Below are 19,252 nucleotides of genomic sequence, written 5' to 3'. Positions count from 1 at the left end.
ACTTTGACTCACTTTATTGCAGTGGTCTGGAACCAAACCTGCAATAACTCCAGAGTATGCCTAGATTACGTGAGTATGGAATTGGTTGACTATCTGAGGAGATGAAAATCTAAAGTTTTGTGGAGTAGAGTATATAGGTCAAAATCAATTTGTCTGCTTTTGATACTTCAGTACTCATTTTGATGCTGCCAGCTCACATCTGTTTCCAGCCCCGACGTTCCTTCTCCAGGTGACCTCTGATGATTATTATCATTACCAGCTGGATGCTCCACTGATGACTTAAGATGAACACGGCGGGGCCAACCAATCTTCTCCCTCTACCTTCTTCTCCTCCAGACCTGTGAGCTCCCTGACTGGCACCCCGATGCTCCTTGTCATCCAGGCTTAAAACCTGTCATCCTTGCCTCCTCCTCCTTTGTTTTCCACATGCAACATCCCTGCCTCGTCCTCTTTGCTTTCCACATGCAACAGTTTCCACTGCTGGGTTCTGTGAAACATGGCCTCTAGTAGCAAAGTAAGAATAGCTTGCAAGTCTGGAATACTTAAAATAGTTGGTCATTCTCACTGAGGTCACTGGAAGTTGCTTCTGCTTTAGACTCATAAATGCTTCTGGCATCTTATTTTTTTTTCCTGTTTAAAAATTTTTATTTTATAAATAGGGACAGTTACTACAATGCTGCCAAATTCTTCCCTGTCCTATGCATCTCTTCCATCCATTCCTACTGCTCTACCGTGCCGCAGGCCCCACTGCTTCAGGCCTGGCTGAATCTGAGGTCCTCTGGGGTGTTCCTGCTTCTCATCTCAATACTCAGAGCTGATGTCCTGACCCCATTCCAAATACTTCGCCTGATATTGGAGGCCCCAACCTCTTAGTCTTATTTCCTTACCATTCTCCTCCATGGACGGCCTGATACTCCACCCAAATGGGAAAGTGGGACAATTAACATTCCCTAGGCCGTGCACGGTGGCTCACACCTGTAATCCCAGTACTTTGGGAGGCCGAGGTGGGAGGATCGCCTGAGGTCAGGAATTGGAGACCAGCCTGGCCAACATGGTGAAACCCCATCTCTACTAAAAACACAAATATTAGCTGGGCGTGGTGGCATTCACCTGTAGTCCCAGCTACTTAGGAGACTGAGGCAGGAGAATCGCTTGAACGCGGGAGGCAGAGATTGCAGTAAGCTGAGATCACACCACTGCACTCCTGCCTGGGCGACAGAGTGGGCCTCTGTCTCAGAAAAAAAAAAACAAAAAACCACACACACAAAAAAAATTCCCCATGTATGCCCCCAGCTTTCCCTGCACTGTGGCTCTATGCTCACCCTTCTCTTTCACTATGCTGCTGGTGCCCTGCCACAGCACAGAAACCTCACTGCCCATTCACATCAGGCTCACTAACCTTGGGAAGAGTCAGCCTGGGCAGAGTAAATTCTCCCTCCTCTGAACATTTAGCCTTCTGCATACAAAACACCCACTATGATTCTCCTCTCATCTCATCTCATCCTCTCATCCTTTATAAATCACATCTTATAAAGAGTGATTTTCCTCTCTATCAGTTGTTTCCGAAAAATTATCAAAATTAAAATGTTCACAAAAGTCAAACACTAAAGTACAAGAACTCCAGGGCCCGCACTCTTGACCACTATGCTCTCCATCTTCTCAACATACACACTTCCAAATGCCAAATTCCTTAACAGAAAAAAAGCAGGGACAAAGACATTTCCTTCTCTTCTCCACATCACTTGGCATATCTATTTTATCAAAAACTTTGTACTGAATGTATGAACGAATAAAACTTCTCCACCCTATATCATGTTGACAGGCTTTAACTCTTCTTATCAGAAAGTGCCTCCAATTACACCACACAGCCATTTTCTTTGAATTTATAAAATATGACATGTATTTAACTGGCACGAATGCCAACAGATCACAGTAAAGACACTACCAAAAAAACTCCTACCCTAGATATCTTTTGTCACCTACAAGAGAACCTTAAATATCCTCTTATACATTTAATAAGGTATGCAAGTGTGGCACTTGCAGTATTCGGTCAGCACATGGATCCTGGAGTGTGGGTTCAAATCCCAACTCTACCAATTACTTTTGGTGTGACTTTTTGGAAAATTACTCATCTCTCTCAGCCTTGACCTTGGCTTAGAGAGATTAGTAATTTATAAAGTTCACACTAATAATAACACCAATCTCATTGGCCAGTTCTGAAAATACAAATGAAATAATCTTTGGAAAGTGTTTAATACAGTAACTGACATATACCAAATACTTTTTAGCCATTATTATCATTGAGATTGGGCCGGGTTCTGTGAAACATGGTCTCTAGTAGCAAAGTAAGAATAGCTTGCAAGCCTTGAATACTTAAAATAGTTGGTCATTCTCACTGAGTTCACTAGAAGTTGCTTCTGCTTTTGACTCATAAATGCTTCTGGTATCTTTTTTTTTTGAGACGGAGTCCCGCTCTTCTGGTATCTTATTTTTTTCCCCCCTTTTTTTAAATTTTTATTTTATAAATAGGGGCAGGATCTCACTATATCACACCTAGGCTGATCTCGAACTCCTGCCCTCAAGCAATCCTCCCACCTTGGCCTCCCAAAGTGCTGAGATTACAGGTGTGAGCCACTGTGGCCGGCCTGGTCTCTTAAGCTTCCTATTTCATGCATTCTATTTAATTGTGGTCATGGCTTATTAGCATTTTTTTGGAGACTTAGCAATATAGCATTTTCTGAAAGCTGTTACATACACACTTGGATTATTTTCATAGAATATTGCCAAAAGGATGTAGTGAACAGCAATCATGTTGGCTTTTCAATTATGTACTCATTTTTTAATGAAAATATTTTTTAATTCCAAAAAACACAGCATACTTCCAATCAGTGCTTGCTGCTTTAGTGAAGAGCCATGCCAAATAACACAGTTGGCTTATATGAATTACAATCACATATGTAATTCTTCTGTTTAATTCAGGTTGAAGAAGCCAGTGAAACTTTACCGCTTTTGATACTTGTATTTAGCATATAGGAGTCTACAGTAAGATACTTCCAGATTTGGGGGGCTGTATTTCTTAGGATGAAATGAGCATAAACGGATGGGTTAACCATTTGCAGAATGCTACTATATAAAGGATGTTTGCAAATTTTCGTTATAAAGGCTTGACAATATGCCCAATGCACTTAAGGCAATGACCATCTAGGCTCAGAATTGAAAAATAACTGAAGAGCTATAACCCAATAAACTTGTGTGAACAAAATATTTGTTACTTGCCGGGCACGGTGGCTCACGCCTGTAATCTCAGCACTTTGGGAGGCCGAGGTAGGCGGATCATGAGGTCAAGAGATAGAGACCATCCTGGCTAACACGGTGAAACCCTGTATCTACTAAAAATACAAAAAATTAGCCGGGTGTGGTGGTGGGCGCCTGTAGTCCCAGCTACTCTGGAGGCTGAGGCAGGAGAATGGTGTGAACCCAGGAGGCGGAGCTTGCAGTAAGCCGACATTGTGCCACTGCACTGCAGCCTGGGCAACAGAGACTCTGTGTCAAAAAACAAAACAAAAAAAAATTTACTGAGTTAGTGTCTTCATAGAGGTGAAGTAAAAAAGATTTTCCTCTGTCCAAGGAAGAGGATTCTGTGATCAGCTGACAAAAGTATTCTGCCCTACTGGGAGGCATATTTTTATAACAGAACTGTCACAGTTCAATGACATCTCACATTCAAGGTCAGCCAGGACTCTGAGCTCTGACTCCACCCATTGGGCTTCCCACTCAAACTGTCTTACAGCAGAAGGGATACAGTGACCAGCTATCATAGAATTCTGGTCCTGCTGCTATACTGCTCCAGCCAGAAGTTTATAAACTGCCTTCTGGCTTAAGCATCAGCCTCTTTTGATTTCAGTTAAAGAAAGTCAGTCCCTAAGTTGAGTCACTTCAAATTAGCTGACAATCAAAAATCAATTTTCTATTGGAAAACTGGTGGAAATAGCCTAAGAGTCAATGTCACAAAGAGTGGGTGTGAATCCTAGCCTGGCCACTCACTAGCCTTGACTAAATTACTTCACTTCTGTGCCTTATCATCCATGCTTTCATCATCCATACATGGGTATAACAGCAACTCCCCCTCATTTATGTTGTGAAGATAAAAACTTATATGAGATAAGGCACTTAATAAATTATAGCTCTGCAGTGACCCACTTCCACTTGAACCCCTGAAACACTGCCTGGGCAGTGGGTAATCGTCCCTCTCTGACATAGTTTTGAAAACTGTTTTTCTTTTTTCTTTTTTTTTTGTGATGGAGTCTCGCTCTGTCGCCCAGGCTGGAGTGCAGTGGCGCGATCTCAGCTCATTGCAAGCTCCGCCTCCCTGGTTCACGCCATTCTCCTGCCTCAGTCTCCTGAGTAGCTGGGACTACAGGCACCCGCCACTACGCCCGGCTAATTTTTTGTATTTTTAGTAGATACGGGGTTTCACCGTGTTAGCCAGGATGGTCTCTATCTCTTGACCTTGTGATCTGCCTGCCTCAGCCTCCCAAAGTGCTGGGACCACAGGCGTGAGCCACCGCGCCCAGCTGAAAACCGTTTTTCTTATTTAAGAATAATACACTCTCGCTGCAGAAGAATTGCAAAGCAAGAAAAAAAGTACAAAGAATTAGGGAAAAAGAGGTGGTTTTTTTTTTGCATATTTCTAACATTCTGGCATATTTCATTTCAGCTGTTTTGCTACGTTTATTTTATGACATATTTTTAGAATATTTACAAAATATGTAAAAAGTGCAAAGAAGAAAAGCAAATACCATCAACTCTACTACCCAGAGCCAATCAATTCTATTATTTTGGCATATTTCCTTCCAATGTTTAGCCTAGGCATTTAAAAAATGTAACTGACTGATCATGACCAGGCTGTTATCCTCTTTTTCAGACTAATGTGATACATTTCTATGACTCACATTTCTCTTTTAATGAAACATTACTTACTGTTTTTACCATCTTTAAGAGTCATGTTTCTGGTATAAGAGATATTCAGTCTTCTTCCACTGCTAGACGAAAATGGAGAGAATTGATCTAGAAAAAATTTAAAATTCAGTAACAAATTTATGAGCATCAAGCCTATGAAATTTACACCTTACAAAAGAAAACATAAAATGCAAGTCCTGGTCAGGCACGGTGGCTCACACCTGTAATTCCAGCACTTTGGGAGGCCAAGGCAGGGAGATCACAAGGTCAGGAGATCAAGACCATCCTGGTTAACACAGTGAAACCCCGTCTCTACTAAAAATACAAAAAAATTAGCCGGGCATGGTGGTGGGCGCCTATAGTCCCAGCTCCTTGGGAGGTTGAAGCAAGAGAATGGCGTGAACCTGGGAGGCAGAGCTTGCAGTGAGCCAAGATTGTGCCACCACACTCCAGCCTGGGCGACAGAGCGAGACTCTATCTCCAAAAAAAAAAAAAAACAAAAAACACGCAAGTCCTAAACTGGCAGCTCAGATGTGCTGTTTGTGTTCTTGTTAAGTTTAAAGGGATACTTTTGTTTACATCTTATGAAATTTCATATGAAAAATTCTAGCTTCTACTGAAGAATCTATTTGCAACCTAAACTCTAATCCTACGGTGGCATAAACTGTACCATGGTCACCCCCTTTTGATGGGGCAAATTCATTCCAGGTCACCAAAGTCTCTACTGCTCACTATTTTTCTTTCACCTGGCCGCTTTTACTCTCTTATGTTGTTGGCTCAGCCCTTACAGCCTTTTTTCTTTTTTTTTTTTGAGACGAGTCTCGTTCTGTTGCCCAGGCTGGAGAGCAGTGGCATGATCTCGGCTCACTGCAACCTCCACCTCCTGGGTTCAAGTGATTCTCCTGCCTCAGCCTCCTGAGTAGCTGGGATTACAGGTGCATGCCACCATAGCTGGTTAATTTTGTATTTTTAGTGGAGACGGGGTTTCACCATGTTGGCCAGGCTGACTTAAGGTCAAACTCCTGACCTTAAGTGATCCACCTGCCCTGGGCCTCCCAAAGTGTTGGGATTACAGGCGTGAGCCACCACGCCTGGCCCCTTATGGGCATTTGGGTGTACATCCTCTATTGGACAATATCCAGGTGCTTCAGCATAGCTAAGCTGATGCAATTTATTCTGAACCTCATATCTGTACCAATTATAAACTTTTAAAAGGAAGGTCACAGTAAGAGAACACTCCATTCTAAAAATGTTAAGTTCAGGCTCAGGAATACCACATGGGACATATTTAGATGCATTTTCATTCAATGTAAAAGGATAAAATGAGGATAGAGCACAAATCTTCTAAAGATGCAGTTTTCAGCACTTAAAACATTACATTTTAAGCTTTCAAAATAGCTATCTTGAATGAATCCAAATGATACAGAAATTAAAGATTCTAATGATAGGATCGTATAATAATATAGGTTCAGTATCACTTATTCCAAAATGCTTGGGACCAGAAGTGTTTTGAATTTCAGATTTTTTTTTTTTTTTTGGATTATTTGCATTATATTTAACTGGCTTAGCATCCCTGATCCAAATATCTGGAATCTGAAATGTTCCAATGAGTATTTCCTTTGAGCATCATGTTAGCGCTGAAAAAGCTTCCGATTCTGGAGCATTTTGGATTTGGGAATTTGGGATGCTCAAACTGTATAGGGTAATACAATAATTACCAATAAAAGAGAAAAATAGATTAGATTTTTAAAAATTCTGTTTGCTCCGAAGGTCAGAGCTAGCCTGAAATGCAAAAAGTATGTGAGAGCTGAGATTCTGTATCAATTTAAAGGGCAGAATTTTTTTTTTTTTAATACTTTAAGTTCTAGGGTACGTGTGCACAACGTGCAGGTTTGTTACACATGTATACATGTGCCATGTTGCTGTGCTGCACCCATTAACTCATCATTTACATTAGGTATTTCTCCTAATGCTATCCCTCCCCCTTCTCCTTCCCCCAACCCCACAACAGGCCCTGGTGTGTGATGTTCCCCACCCTGTGTCCAAGTGTTCTCATTGTTCAATTCCCACCTATGAGTGAGAACATGTGGTGTTTGGTTTAAGAGCAGAACTTTCTTTCTTTTTTTTTTTTTTTTGAGACGGAGTCTTGCTCTGTCGCCCGGGCTGGAGTGCAGTGGCCGGATCTCAGCTCACTGCAAGCTCCGCCTCCCGGGTTTACGCCATTCTCCTGCCTCAGCCTCCCGAGTAGCTGGGACTACAGGCGCCCGCCACCTCGTCCGGCTAGTTTTTTGTATTTTTAGTAGAGACGGGGTTTCACCGTGTTAGCCAGGATGGTCTCTATCTCCAGACCTCGTGATCCGCCTGTCTCGGCCTCCCAAAGTGCTGGGATTACAGGCTTGAGCCACCGCGCCCGGCTAGGGCAGAACTTTCTAATGGAGAACTGACTGAAAGTATAAACTACCCGATGAAGTAATGAACTTTCAGTTTCCCAAGGTGTTAGGAAGAAGTTGGGCAACAGCTTAGTGGGTGTGCTGGGGCAGGGATGCAATGCATGTGTGTGGTAGCCAGGATGAACCCCTGTTATGGCCGTTCCTATGCTTGGATACTATGACGCTATGAAGTCTCTAGGTAGACATTCAATCACAGGATGGAAAAAGAGGAAGAAGTAATTCGACAGTAAGTCATGGGTAACCCAAGGGAATCTAAGTCTCTGGTGTTCTGTCTTGAGACTCTGGGACAAAGGGAGTTGCTGCAGGTACAAAGGACATAACAAAGTGGGGCCATGAGGAGTGGTGAACAAAAGAAGTGGTAAGAAATTAGCATAGGATGTGAGGAGAACAAGTGCTTGACTGAAAAGAGATCCATTTCTTTCTTTTTTTTTTTTGAGATGGAGTCTCGCCCTGTTGCCCAGGCTGGAGCGCAGTGCCGTGATCTTGGTTCACTGCAACCTCCGCCCCTGGGTTCAAGCAATTCTCTTGCCTCAGCCTCCCAAGTAGCTGGGACTACAGGCGTGTGCCACCACGCCTGGCTTATTTTTTGTATTTTTAGTAGAGATGGGGTTTCACTGTGTTAGCCAGGATGGTCTTGATCTCCTGACATCATGATCCACCTGCCCTGGCCTCCCAAAGTGCTGGGATTATAGACGTGAGCCACCGTGCTCACGTCTGTAAAAAAAAGAGATCCATTTCTACAATGTTAGGTGATTAGTTACACTCCAGTTAACGGGTTAAACAGTGTTTATGGGTGCATCCATGGTAAGTGAAGAGCTTTCCTTCATACTAAAAAACACGTCTGCAAACTTCTTACTAAAAAAGAAAGAATGCAAAGAATGATGTCAGTCACTGAGAGGAGAAAAGAGAGGCAAGGGTGCCATACAGAAAGAAAAGCATGTTCAATGATGATTTGCAAAACTTGACAAGCAGAGGAAAGAGAAAAGCCTTCCGTACCATGTGCCTGAAGAGTGAAAGCATCGGTCATGGCTTTCTCCTTGAGGATGAGACCCAGGGCTGCCTGGCATAAAGACTCTTTGGCTGCAGCCTTCCGACTAAGCAACAATTCTTTGTGGTGTTGAGGGATGAAATCAGTGTGCACGTTCCCAGCTTCAAACTCTGGGTGGCCAGACAGATTGAGTAAGAAGTCAATGTTGGTGTGCAGTCCAACAATCTAGGAAGAGAATAAAGCCCCAGCTCCTCATGAGTGGGAAAAACAATATGTTCAGAAAACCACCTGCTCTTTTTATCTAAGCATTTTCTACTGTGAACAACTCTTAGGAAAAATAAAAAACCTACTAAGGTACCATGTGGCAACAGGACAACTCTCAGGAAAAAAAACCACAAAAAACCATCTCACTATCACTATGTCCATCCACTATTACTATATCCATCTGGACTTGACACTCAAAATTACATTTTAATATGACAAAGAGGATACTGGAAATACCAAGGCACTTATTTGACTCAGGTTAGGAACATAATGAATGTTAAGAAACTTAAATGAAATTCATTTGCAAGGTATTGAAGACTTGCTGCTCAGAACGCTTCCACAGAATAGGAAGACTGCAAACAGCAAGCTGGATTGCTCTACTGGGGAGAGGATAGGATTAAATGACCTCCTTCCATTAAAAGAGCTTCCTTCCAACAATAAAATCCAAATTTTATATACTGATACAAAAATTTTAAAAGGTATAAAATTAACTCAAATACACCAATAAATGGGATCAAAAGTAAAACCAGCTATCTGAGCTTTGGGTTCATTCATTCACTCATCCATTCCTTCATTCATTTAACAGCCATTTCCTGAGCATCTCTTAAGTGACAGGCTCTGATCCAGGCACTGTGAGGAACAAAAGGTATGAAGTCCCTGCCTTCACAGTCTCTGTTTACATTCTAGGGCAACAAGTAACAATATCTGTAAACAGGTATTGAATATAATGTCACATGCTATGAAGAAAATGAAGGCTGGCTACGAGGATAAAGAATAACAAAAGGTCATACTTTAAATGCGGCAGCCTGGGAAAGGGTTCAGAGCAGGAGAGCGGGGTAGTCAGGAGTGAGCCCTGCAATCATGTGGAGGAAGAACATTCTGGAAGATTGGACAGGAATGCATGGCTGCATGCTGAGTGAGTCTCAGAAGCAGCAAGGCAGCCAGTGTGGTTGAAGCCACAGAAACCACAGCTTTGATCAATTATTAACACATAACAAGTTGAATAACTGGGTGAATAAATCCTTCTATGGGCCAAATCAATGTGATATGGGACTTTCTGCACCAAGGAAATTAATGTTCTACAGAAAAATAACAAACTCTATTAAAGGGATGAAACTGAACATAATTATTTTACTTTAGAGAAAATAAACCCAGACTGCAGGCATACTGGGTAGCAAAAACAACATTCAGGAAAACACCTGCTTTTATTTCCTAAGCATTTTCTACTGTGGACAGCTCTTAGGAAAAATTAAAAAACCTACTAAGGTACCATGTATAGTTGGATTTATCTACAGAGTGAATAGGATTTCACCAAAACATAGCACTGACACTAACAATTTTACTTCTGCAAACTTTCTTTTGTAACTGAAATGAAGAAGTCCTCAAACCCTGCTCTGGACCTTGCAAAATTCTCCCATATGAAACTATTTTGTTTGGGCAATTGATGGAAATCGAAAATACGCTGACAAGACCAAGGCCTTGCCAAAGACAAAGGCTGACCTCTGGTGCTGAGCAAACACATCAAGGTCACTGGCACGGTCTCAGATCACTCACATTGTACTGACGAAGGCTGTACCTCAGTTTTGTCAATGCTGCCTGGCGATCTGCAGCCCACACGACCAGCTTTGCAATCATGGGGTCGTAATGCACGGAAACTTCATCTCCTGAAATTGAAAACCACGATAACCTCTTCAAGTCAAAACATAAAGGAATAAAATACAACAAGCAAGACGTTTTGTTATGTACATTTCATGCTTAATCCTCATAAACCCCTGCATGATAAGTAACATCGACACAAATTTATTCATGAGGACCCTGAGGTTCAGAGGGCTTTGAAAACTTGCCAGGTGTAACAAGGGTGGGTCACCCAATAGCACTAGGCCCTAATGTGGTGATTCAATGGCACACAAGCTGGCTTTCCCTCTCCTATCTTCTTCTGAAGCTTCTTTTCCCTTTTCATTTTCAAAGTCAGCACAATCATCCTCCACCCTCTCACATTCCCCTCATTTCTGCCCTTAGCGTTCCCCACCCTCCACTCCTTCAGTTTCCACACCAGTCAAGCAAGTTTAATAATTCCTCTGTCCTGCAGGGTTGCTGGGAGGAGTGATAATAAAGTGACAAGTGCCATACCTGGCAAAGCTGATAAACCAATGGCAACTATCATCACTAGGATGGTTACAGTCCTAGAGAACAAGAATCTGAACCAGGGCGCATTCCACTAGTTAGAAATGGTTCAAGTAGAAAGGATGTAGTGTGTTGTAAAGAATGTTGTTGTAGGGTCTTTCCATGATTTTGGCAGGTCACTTGACCTCTTTGAACCCCAGAGTCCTCACTGGTAAGATTAGATGCCTACAGGTGGCTCACGCCAGTACTCCCAAAACGTTGGGAGGCCAAGGTGGGCCAGGAGTTGGAGACCAGCCTGGCCAACATAGTGAAACCCTGTCTCTACTAAAAATACAAAAAAAATTAGCCGGGCGTGGTGGCGGGTGCCTATAATTCCAGCTACTCAGGAGGCTGAGGAAGGAGAATAATTTGAACCTGGGAAGCAGAGGTTGCAGTGAGCGAAAATTGTGCCATTGCACTCCAGCCTGGTCGACAAGAGTGAAACTCTGTCTCAAAAAAAAAAAAAAAAAAAAAAAAAGAAGGAACCAGTGGGGCAAGCAGTGTTAAGATGCTTTGCTAAGTTAAAGAGTCTACTAACTACCAAATCTTGCTGTGGCTTATCCAGAGCTCTCAAAATGCTACCAATTTATTTTTAAGAAGACCTAAATCCTCATTTTGGTTTTCAGGACACTAGGATTTGCCTTCAACCCGTCTCCAGCCACATATTCTCTTACTATTCTTCGAACATACCTTTCTCTCTTTTCTTCACTCTTCATTATGCTGTTAAATCTACCTATCTAAATCCATTCCAGACATCCATTTAAAAACTTGTCCTGGCCAGGCACAGTGGTTCACCCCTGTAATCCCAGCACCTTGAGAGGCCGAGGTAGGCAGATCACTTGAGGCTAGGAGTTTGAGACCAGCCTAGCCAACATGGTGAAAATCTGTCTCTACTAAAAATACAAAAAACAAAAAAAAAATTAGCCAGGCATGGTGGTATACACCTGTAATCCCAGCTACTCGGGAGGCTGAGGCCTGAGAATCGCTTAAGTCAGGGAGATAAAGGTTGTAATGAGCCGAGATCATACCACTGTACTCCAGCCTGGGCACAGAGTGAGACCATCTCAAAAACAAAAACAAAAACAAACAAAAAAAATCTGTCCTGATTATATCAGTCTAGCGTGACTTCTTACCCCTGAAAATTGCTATATCCTATCACTGTATAACTTATTCCAGCAACTGAAATTAAGATGATAGGAGACCATGGAGGCTCAGAGTACTGACTCTGGAGCCAGACTGTCTGGGTCTGAATCTTGGCTCCAAGGATGACCTTGGACAAGTCACTTAACTCTTCTGTGCTCCAGTTTCCTCATCTAGAAAACAGGGACGATAATAATGCCTACTCACAGGGTAGTTCTCATGGTGAAAGGAACACATGTAGAAAAATCACCTAGAGCAGTGCCTGTAAGTAGGAAGTCCTAAATAATCACTAGTTATGACCACTCTTATTAATCATATGCTGAACTGTGATAGCTCTTCCACTGTTTCTTTACTGTAATTTTTTTATTATTGTTTAGCTTATACTAAGTTTATGTATTAATTCTCCAACTTATACTTTATGTACCTTGAAGGCAGTCTGCCTTGTGCACAGCAGATATCAGTCATCTTAAATCAGTTTTGTAATGACGCAAGGTCAAAAACAGTATGCACAAAATATTTCCTGGTTAGGTTTGACCAAGTACTGCTGAATTTCAAAGAAAAGGAGTTCACTGTTTAAAAACACTAACTATTCTTTAAAAATAACAATTCCAGAGGGAAAAAGTAATGGTTACTGAGAAATCACTTAAATTCTTTATTTTAAAATATGCTAGACAGTTCCGTAAGACTCAGGGATCAGAATTTGTCCAAAAATAATAATGTACTAAAAACTTAAAAATTGAGTGAGACTTTTCATTTTCTTTGACTTTACCTTGCCGTACTCCAGTTTCAATCCTGATGGAAGGATCTGCTCGAGGGGTAGAGAGGTGCACTAATGGGCCAGCCCCAGGCATGAAGTTATTGCTAGGATCTTCTGCATATATTCTAGCTTCGAAGGCATGGCCCTGCAGAGTTATTTCTTCCTGGCTCAAAGGAATCTTCTCTCCTGCTGCAATCTGGTAACAGAATAGTGTTTCTTATGAAATCTACCACATAGCGGCTACCAGACTTAGTAGATCAATGGTCTTGCTTTTTTTCTAGGTAAAACGTACATTTAGGTTTTGCAATGCAGCCAAATAAAAACTATTATTTTGTCTACTCATTTGAGTATTGGGCAAAACAAAAATAAATTAAAAAACAGACGCAGCTTGGCAATAGTCTATCATTTGGGCATCAGAGTTTTTAAATGGCGAAAGCAGGCAAAGTGATGGCTAACTTACAAATATAAAAATCAGTGTTTGTTCAATATAATCAAAACCAAAATTTCTTACTGGCAACATACTCTCAGTTTTCATTTAAAACATTAGCACTCAATTCCCAAATCAATTTTTTTTAAAAATAGTACATTATTAGTGTTTACGACTAGATTCACAGCCAAGCAAAAAGTGTGGCTGGCGTTGTCATCCTATGCTGTAATCTTCATCAGCAAGTGGGTGATAAAGCAAAACAGAAAGGGGAAAATTACGGTTTTTCAATTTTGTTATGTTGATGTGTACTGCATGATACCAGATTACAAACAGGGTGATCACTATGGTTTCTTGTTACTATAATTATTACTATTTTGGCTACTATGTACCAATACAACAAATCACTCTCTTCAATTAACTAGTATAAACTGGAAATGGCTATTGGAGGACACACTGCACTTTTCTCTATTTACTCTCAAGTTGTTTTCCAAGATGAGAAAATGACAACCTAAAAAAGCAATCTAGATACAGGAAAAAAGACTCTAGGTAACTTAGCATGACATTGAACTACACCAGTTAAGTATAAAACAGAGGCAAAAGTTTCATTTTTCTGAATCTGTAAATATGAAAGATCAGGATGCACAGCAGTTAAGAATGAAAGGAAACGGAACTAAGTTAAATGCCTTTATGGCAGTATATTTTGAAAATACCTCAGGTTCTGCAGCCAGATTGCCTAGGTTCAAATTTTGTCTCTATACTTACTTTGTCATGTAGACAAGTTTCTTAAGCCTTCCATGCTTCAGAGAAAAGTGTCTGGCATACAGTAAGCATTATGTTACCTATTATCATTCCATCCTTAGGATCTAGAACCAAAAATACCATTTGACCCAGCAATCCCATTACTGGGTATATACCCAAAGGATTATAAATCATTCTACTAAAAAGATGCATGCACACGTATGTTTATTGCAGCACTGTTCACAATAGACTTGGAACAAATTCTTTAATATTTTAATAAAGAATTCTGGGCCAGGAGCAGTGGCTCATGCCTGTAATCCTAGCAGTTTGGGAGGCTGAGGTAGGCAGATCACCTGAGGTCAGTAGTTCAAGACCAGCCTGGCCAACATGGTAAAACCCCGTCTCTACTAAAAACACACAAATTAGCTGGGCATAGTGGTGCACACCTGTAATCCCAGCTACACAGGAGGCTGAGGCAGGAGAATCGCTTGAACCTGGAGGTGGAGGTTGCAGTGAGCTGAGATCACACCACTGCACTCCAGCCTGGGCAAAAAGAGCAAAACTCCGTCTCTTATGTTCACCTTGACTTGTCTTTGCCTGTCCATTTTCCTCCAAGCTTGGCATCCACTTGAGCGCCTCTGGGTCTTTGGAGATAGTGCCATTTGAGTTCTCTCAGGCTGACATTGGCTCTCTGGAAACCCTAACCTTGACATTTTCACCAGCTTTCCCTGAACACTGTTTTTTTTTTTTTTTTTTTTGAGACAGAGTCTCACTCTGTCCGCCAGGCTGGAGTGCAGTGGCGCGATCTCGGCTCACTGCAAGCTCCGCCTCCTGGGTTCACGCCATTCTCCTGCCTCAGCCTCCCTAGTAGCTGGGACTACAGGCGCCCGCCACCCCGCCCGGCTAAGTTTTTGTATTTTTAGTAGAGACGGGGTTTCACCGTGGTCTTGATCTCCTGACCTTGTGATCCGCCCGCCTCGGCCTCCCAAAGTGCTGGGATTACAGGCATGAGGCACCGCGCCCGGCCCCCTGAACACTTTTAACTATCTGTATCTGTAGCCTGAACCCAGGACACTCACATCAGTCACTGTTCAACCCTTGTTCTAGGAAGGCTTGACTACACAGGCAGGTCCTCAAGCTTGGACTCTTGACTCACCAAATGGTGAGCCCCTTTGTTTTACCTCTGTTTAAAGGCCAGATGCCAAATGCCTTGAACTGTATAAACCAGGTCCAGCAGCTTCCCTGAGTTCTAGTGTCCCTCCCCAGATGATAAAAGCTGGCTTCTCTTTCTGAAGAGCCTTGACAAGCTCTTACAAAAAATAAATGTCTGTTGGTTTCCCTAATGCCCAAAAGCTTTCTCCTTCCTTCATCCTTAGAAATCTTTTTTTCTCTTATGATTTCCGAAGTCTAAACTCTCTTGATTTACTGCTTCAGAAAAATTATCCTCCTTTTCCTTGAATTCTGGAAATATAAACACTCTTTCCAGAAGTTTCCAAAGCCACTACAGTTTTTCTTGACACTCACTAAAACTTACTAGCTTGCTGTGCCTGGTTTTCATTAGTGCCCTAGGATATAGAGCCCCAGAAGAACCCTTTGGCTCAATTAAAAACACCAATCACCCCCAAGGAACCAACAAAAGGAGTATTATATTATTATGTACTGAAGTTCTGAAAAGATAAAATTATCAAAACAATCAAGACTTTAGCATCACACCATGAAGAAAACAATTTAGATTCAGGATATATAAGGAACCAAGAATCCTACAGATATCAGGAATGTCTGTATTACTTAACAAATTTTTTCATGTTAAGAAAAAGAAGGCTAAAGTAAAATCTGTTGTTCTTACGAGAACAAAAACAGACTAAGCTATTATTAATATTTGAGAAGTATGTTTTGTGGAATTCTGGTTTATACCAGTGCTTCTCAAACTATCCACAGTAAAAGAACAGTTATAACCTTACGTGTTTGAAAAATACAGTAGAGGTGTCACAGCAATGCCAAAATGCTTTGTAAGTTTCCAAACAATTACTCTGAATGAACATTTGCTCATGGGCCAGTAACAGCCATAAATCCGCACTTTACTTGGATCATTCTAGACCATCTCCTTGGCTCTTCATTCCCAACTCTGCCTTAGCTCATTTCATCTTGTCTAGCATCTGCCCTGCCTCTTAAAATCGAATGATGGCCTGGTCCAGAATGCTGAGGCTTTAGGTAGACCATGAGGCTTTTCCTTTGAGGTGATGTGGTTGTGAACAAGCCTCTGTGACAGAATCTCACCTGCTGGCTGCCCATGCCTAAGGGGAAATGAATCTGAGTCCTTAATGTACCAAAAAAAAAAGCTACAGCATCAAATGTGGCTTCACTTTTTACGTCCCATCTTCCTGTTCTCATCTCAACCACCAAGAACTGAATCCTGTCCAAAATGACACCTGCTTTAGGAGGTCAAAAGGTAGTAACCTATTCTCAAGACTGTTGTTGTTTTTGGTATTTTGTAAATTACAGATTCAGGTGGAACACGTGAACATTTGCTACAAGGGTATTTTGCATAATGCTGGGGTTTGGGCTTCTGGTGCACCCATCACTCAAACAGTGAACATGGTACCATTTAGGTAGTTTTTCAACCCTCGCCTCCCTCCCATCAAGACTGATTATTTTTTCTTTTCTTTTGTTAAGATGGAGTCTCGCTCCGTTGCCCAGGCTGGAATGTAGCAGTGTGATCTCGGCTCACTGCAACCTCTGCCTCCCCAGCTCAAGCGATTCTCCTGCCTCAGCCTCCTGAGTACCAGCGACTACAGGCACCCAGCACCACGCCCAGCTAATTTTGTATTTTTAGTAGAGACAGGGTTTCACCATGCTGGCCAGGCTGGTCTTGAACTTCTGACCTCAGGTGATTCACCTGCCTTGGCCTGCCAAAGTGTTGGGACTACAGGCGTAAGACACCGCACCCAGCCAAGGCTGATCTTTAATAGAAAAAATATTCGCACTCTAAGCTGCCACTCCACCAAGTCAGTTCCTGTGATCATCTCAGTAACAGGATGTTCCACTTGCAGCCTTGTATTCATCTCCATGAAATAGAAATTATGTTTCGAGTCCATAATAAACTCCACAGTCCCTAAAAGATAAAAACAATGGTCATATTCAATAGTGTATAATCAATCAGTAGCAAACCAAAATCTCCCATGATGAATCACATCAAGTTTTACTGCTGGCTTCATTCAATGGTAACACTTTGCATTTCATGAAGAAAACATCTCGCATTTGCAGCAGCATGAGTCTTAGTCAAAAATAGAGAGCTGTATGAAATTTGGCAACGGAAAGGTATATTCGGGGTTGTCAGCAAATGGTAAGCCCAAATTATGAATCTGTTTCAGCTGCTGTAACAGTGAGAACAAGGGTGGACCACATGTTACTGCCTCAGAGCACCAAGATCCTGGGAGCCTCATAGCATGACATCCCATCTCACCCTAACCCCATGGAGAAAAAGAAAACTTTTTTTCCATGATTGTGGGCTCCGAGGAATTTCCTTTTAAAGTCCTTTGGCTGGTAACCCATTGAAAGATTGTTTGGCAACTAAACCTTATGTTAATATCTATTGGCATTCTATTAAGCTCTAAAAAATTTCCCCTAACTTTATTAAGGTTTAATTTTAGACAACAAACTGTAACTACTGTAAGTGTAGGTGTGTGATTTAGCAATTGAATACAATCATAGAACCACAATGAAACTATAGAACATTTCCATCATAAAAAAAGTTCCCTTGTTCCCATTTGGAATCAGTCCCTTCACTAAACCCTGGGATCCAGGAAACCACCAATCTGCTTTCTGTCACTATAGTTTTTCTAGAATTTTATATAAATGAAATCATATAGTTTTTAGTCTTCTGTGTTTCTGTGTTTGTGTGGTTTTTCTCTTAGCTTAAAGTGAATACAATGTAAAATTGTTTTTAAAAGTGTGGTCACAACCCATTAGTGGATTTTAAAATCAATTTTTTTTTTTTTTAAGACGGAATCTCACTCTGTCACCCAGGCTGGGGTGCAATGGCGCAATCTCGGCTCACTGCAACCTCTGCCTCCCGGGTTCAAGCAATTCTTCCACCTCACCCTCCCTGTAGATGGGAACATAGGCGCACACCACTATGTCCGGCTAATTTTTTGTATTTTTAGTAGAGATGAGGTTTCACCATGTTGGCCAGGCTGGTCTCGAACTCCTGACCTCAAGTGATCCGCCTGCCTTGGCCTCCCAAAGTGCTAGGATTACAGGTGTGAGCCACTGTGCCCAGCTTAAAATCAATTTGAAGACTTTTGGCATCTGATCTGGCATCAAGGAGCTTAGAAGTTGCCACTCTGTCCTATCAAGTAAAAAGCTGAACAAGGTGAAAATCAACAATTCTTAAATTTGTCAGAGAAATCAAGTCACAGGGCAAGCTGCTTGTCCACAGAACCAGAGAGACAGACAACTGACAGGCAGATACAGAGATGCCATGAGGATAAGCCTGAGCTGTAATTGACAAATTCCTGGCAGCTCAGTGTGGACAACTCGGAGAGTTAAAAACTCCAAGGTGACCCAGTTACAGGAGGACCCCACACTTCTGTGAGTTTTACCTCCAAGAGCTCTGCCAGGGCTTCACAGTGAATATCAGAGAAAAATCCTCCCATGCTTCCAGCATCAGAAGAAGGGAAATGAAACCAGTTTGAAACACACCAAAATATTCAAGGTTTGCCCTTGAGAAAAACTATTTTATCAGAGCTTAAACGACTGGGATCTTATCAGAGCCTAACCTCACTGGGGGAGGAGAAATACCCAACCCCAGCCTTTGCCAGACATCCTGTCCAATCTAAGGGGTGGAGGAGAACAAAACAAAAACATACCAGGAAGTGCTGGTGAAGTTCACACACCAGGGGCACAGAGGCTCAGCAAGACTGACATCCAATCATGGCACAGTAGAACACGCCCCCTCCAGCCTTATCACATTACAAAAGGCCTGTTTAGCAAAATTCTCTTTACCCAGTACACCATGTCCATCTTTCAACAAAAAATTACAAGGCATACTAAAAGGCAAAAAACACAGTTCGAAGAGACTGAAGAAGCATCAGGTATGGCAGGAATGTTAGAATTATCAGACACAGAAATTCTAAACTGTGATTAACAGGCCAAGGGCTTTAATGAAAAAAGTAGACAATATGCAAGAACAGATGGACAATGTAAGCAGAGAGGTGAAAATTCTAAGAAAGAATAAAAAGGAAATGCTAGAATTGAAAAAAAACAAAAACAAACCATAACCCTAATAGAAATGAAACATGCTTTGGGGGGGCTCATTAGCACATTGGGTATGGCAGGGGAAAGAACCTCTGAACTTGAGGATATGA

At 41.8% G+C, this 19,252-nt stretch overlaps 1 protein-coding gene across 8 annotated transcripts in view; it reads right to left on the bottom strand.

Annotated features, from left to right (window-relative positions):
• The window catches only part of MCCC1 (methylcrotonoyl-CoA carboxylase 1), an 85,322-nt gene that overhangs the window by 13,274 nt on the left and 52,796 nt on the right, over positions 1–19,252 (bottom strand). For 5 of the 8 annotated variants that reach the window (XM_030931612.1, XM_030931620.1, XM_030931610.1 and 2 more), the window contains 5 exons: positions 16,787–16,998; positions 12,734–12,917; positions 10,216–10,325; positions 8,406–8,622; positions 4,981–5,067 (listed from right to left, as the gene is read on the bottom strand). In XM_030931612.1, the coding sequence (XP_030787472.1) occupies positions 4,981–5,067; positions 8,406–8,622; positions 10,216–10,325; positions 12,734–12,917; positions 16,787–16,998 (810 nt within the window). The remainder of the gene's footprint in view (positions 1–4,980; positions 5,068–8,405; positions 8,623–10,215; positions 10,326–12,733; positions 12,918–16,786; positions 16,999–19,252) is intronic. The other 3 variants (XM_010366228.2, XM_010366227.1, XM_010366226.2) reach the window with 1 other exon arrangement.

This window comes from Rhinopithecus roxellana, chromosome 1 (genome assembly GCF_007565055.1).
Source record: "Rhinopithecus roxellana isolate Shanxi Qingling chromosome 1, ASM756505v1, whole genome shotgun sequence".
Classification (NCBI taxonomy): Eukaryota; Metazoa; Chordata; class Mammalia; order Primates; family Cercopithecidae; genus Rhinopithecus; species Rhinopithecus roxellana.
Note: the sequence above shows the minus strand (reverse complement) of the source record. Positions and strands in the feature narration are given on the sequence as shown.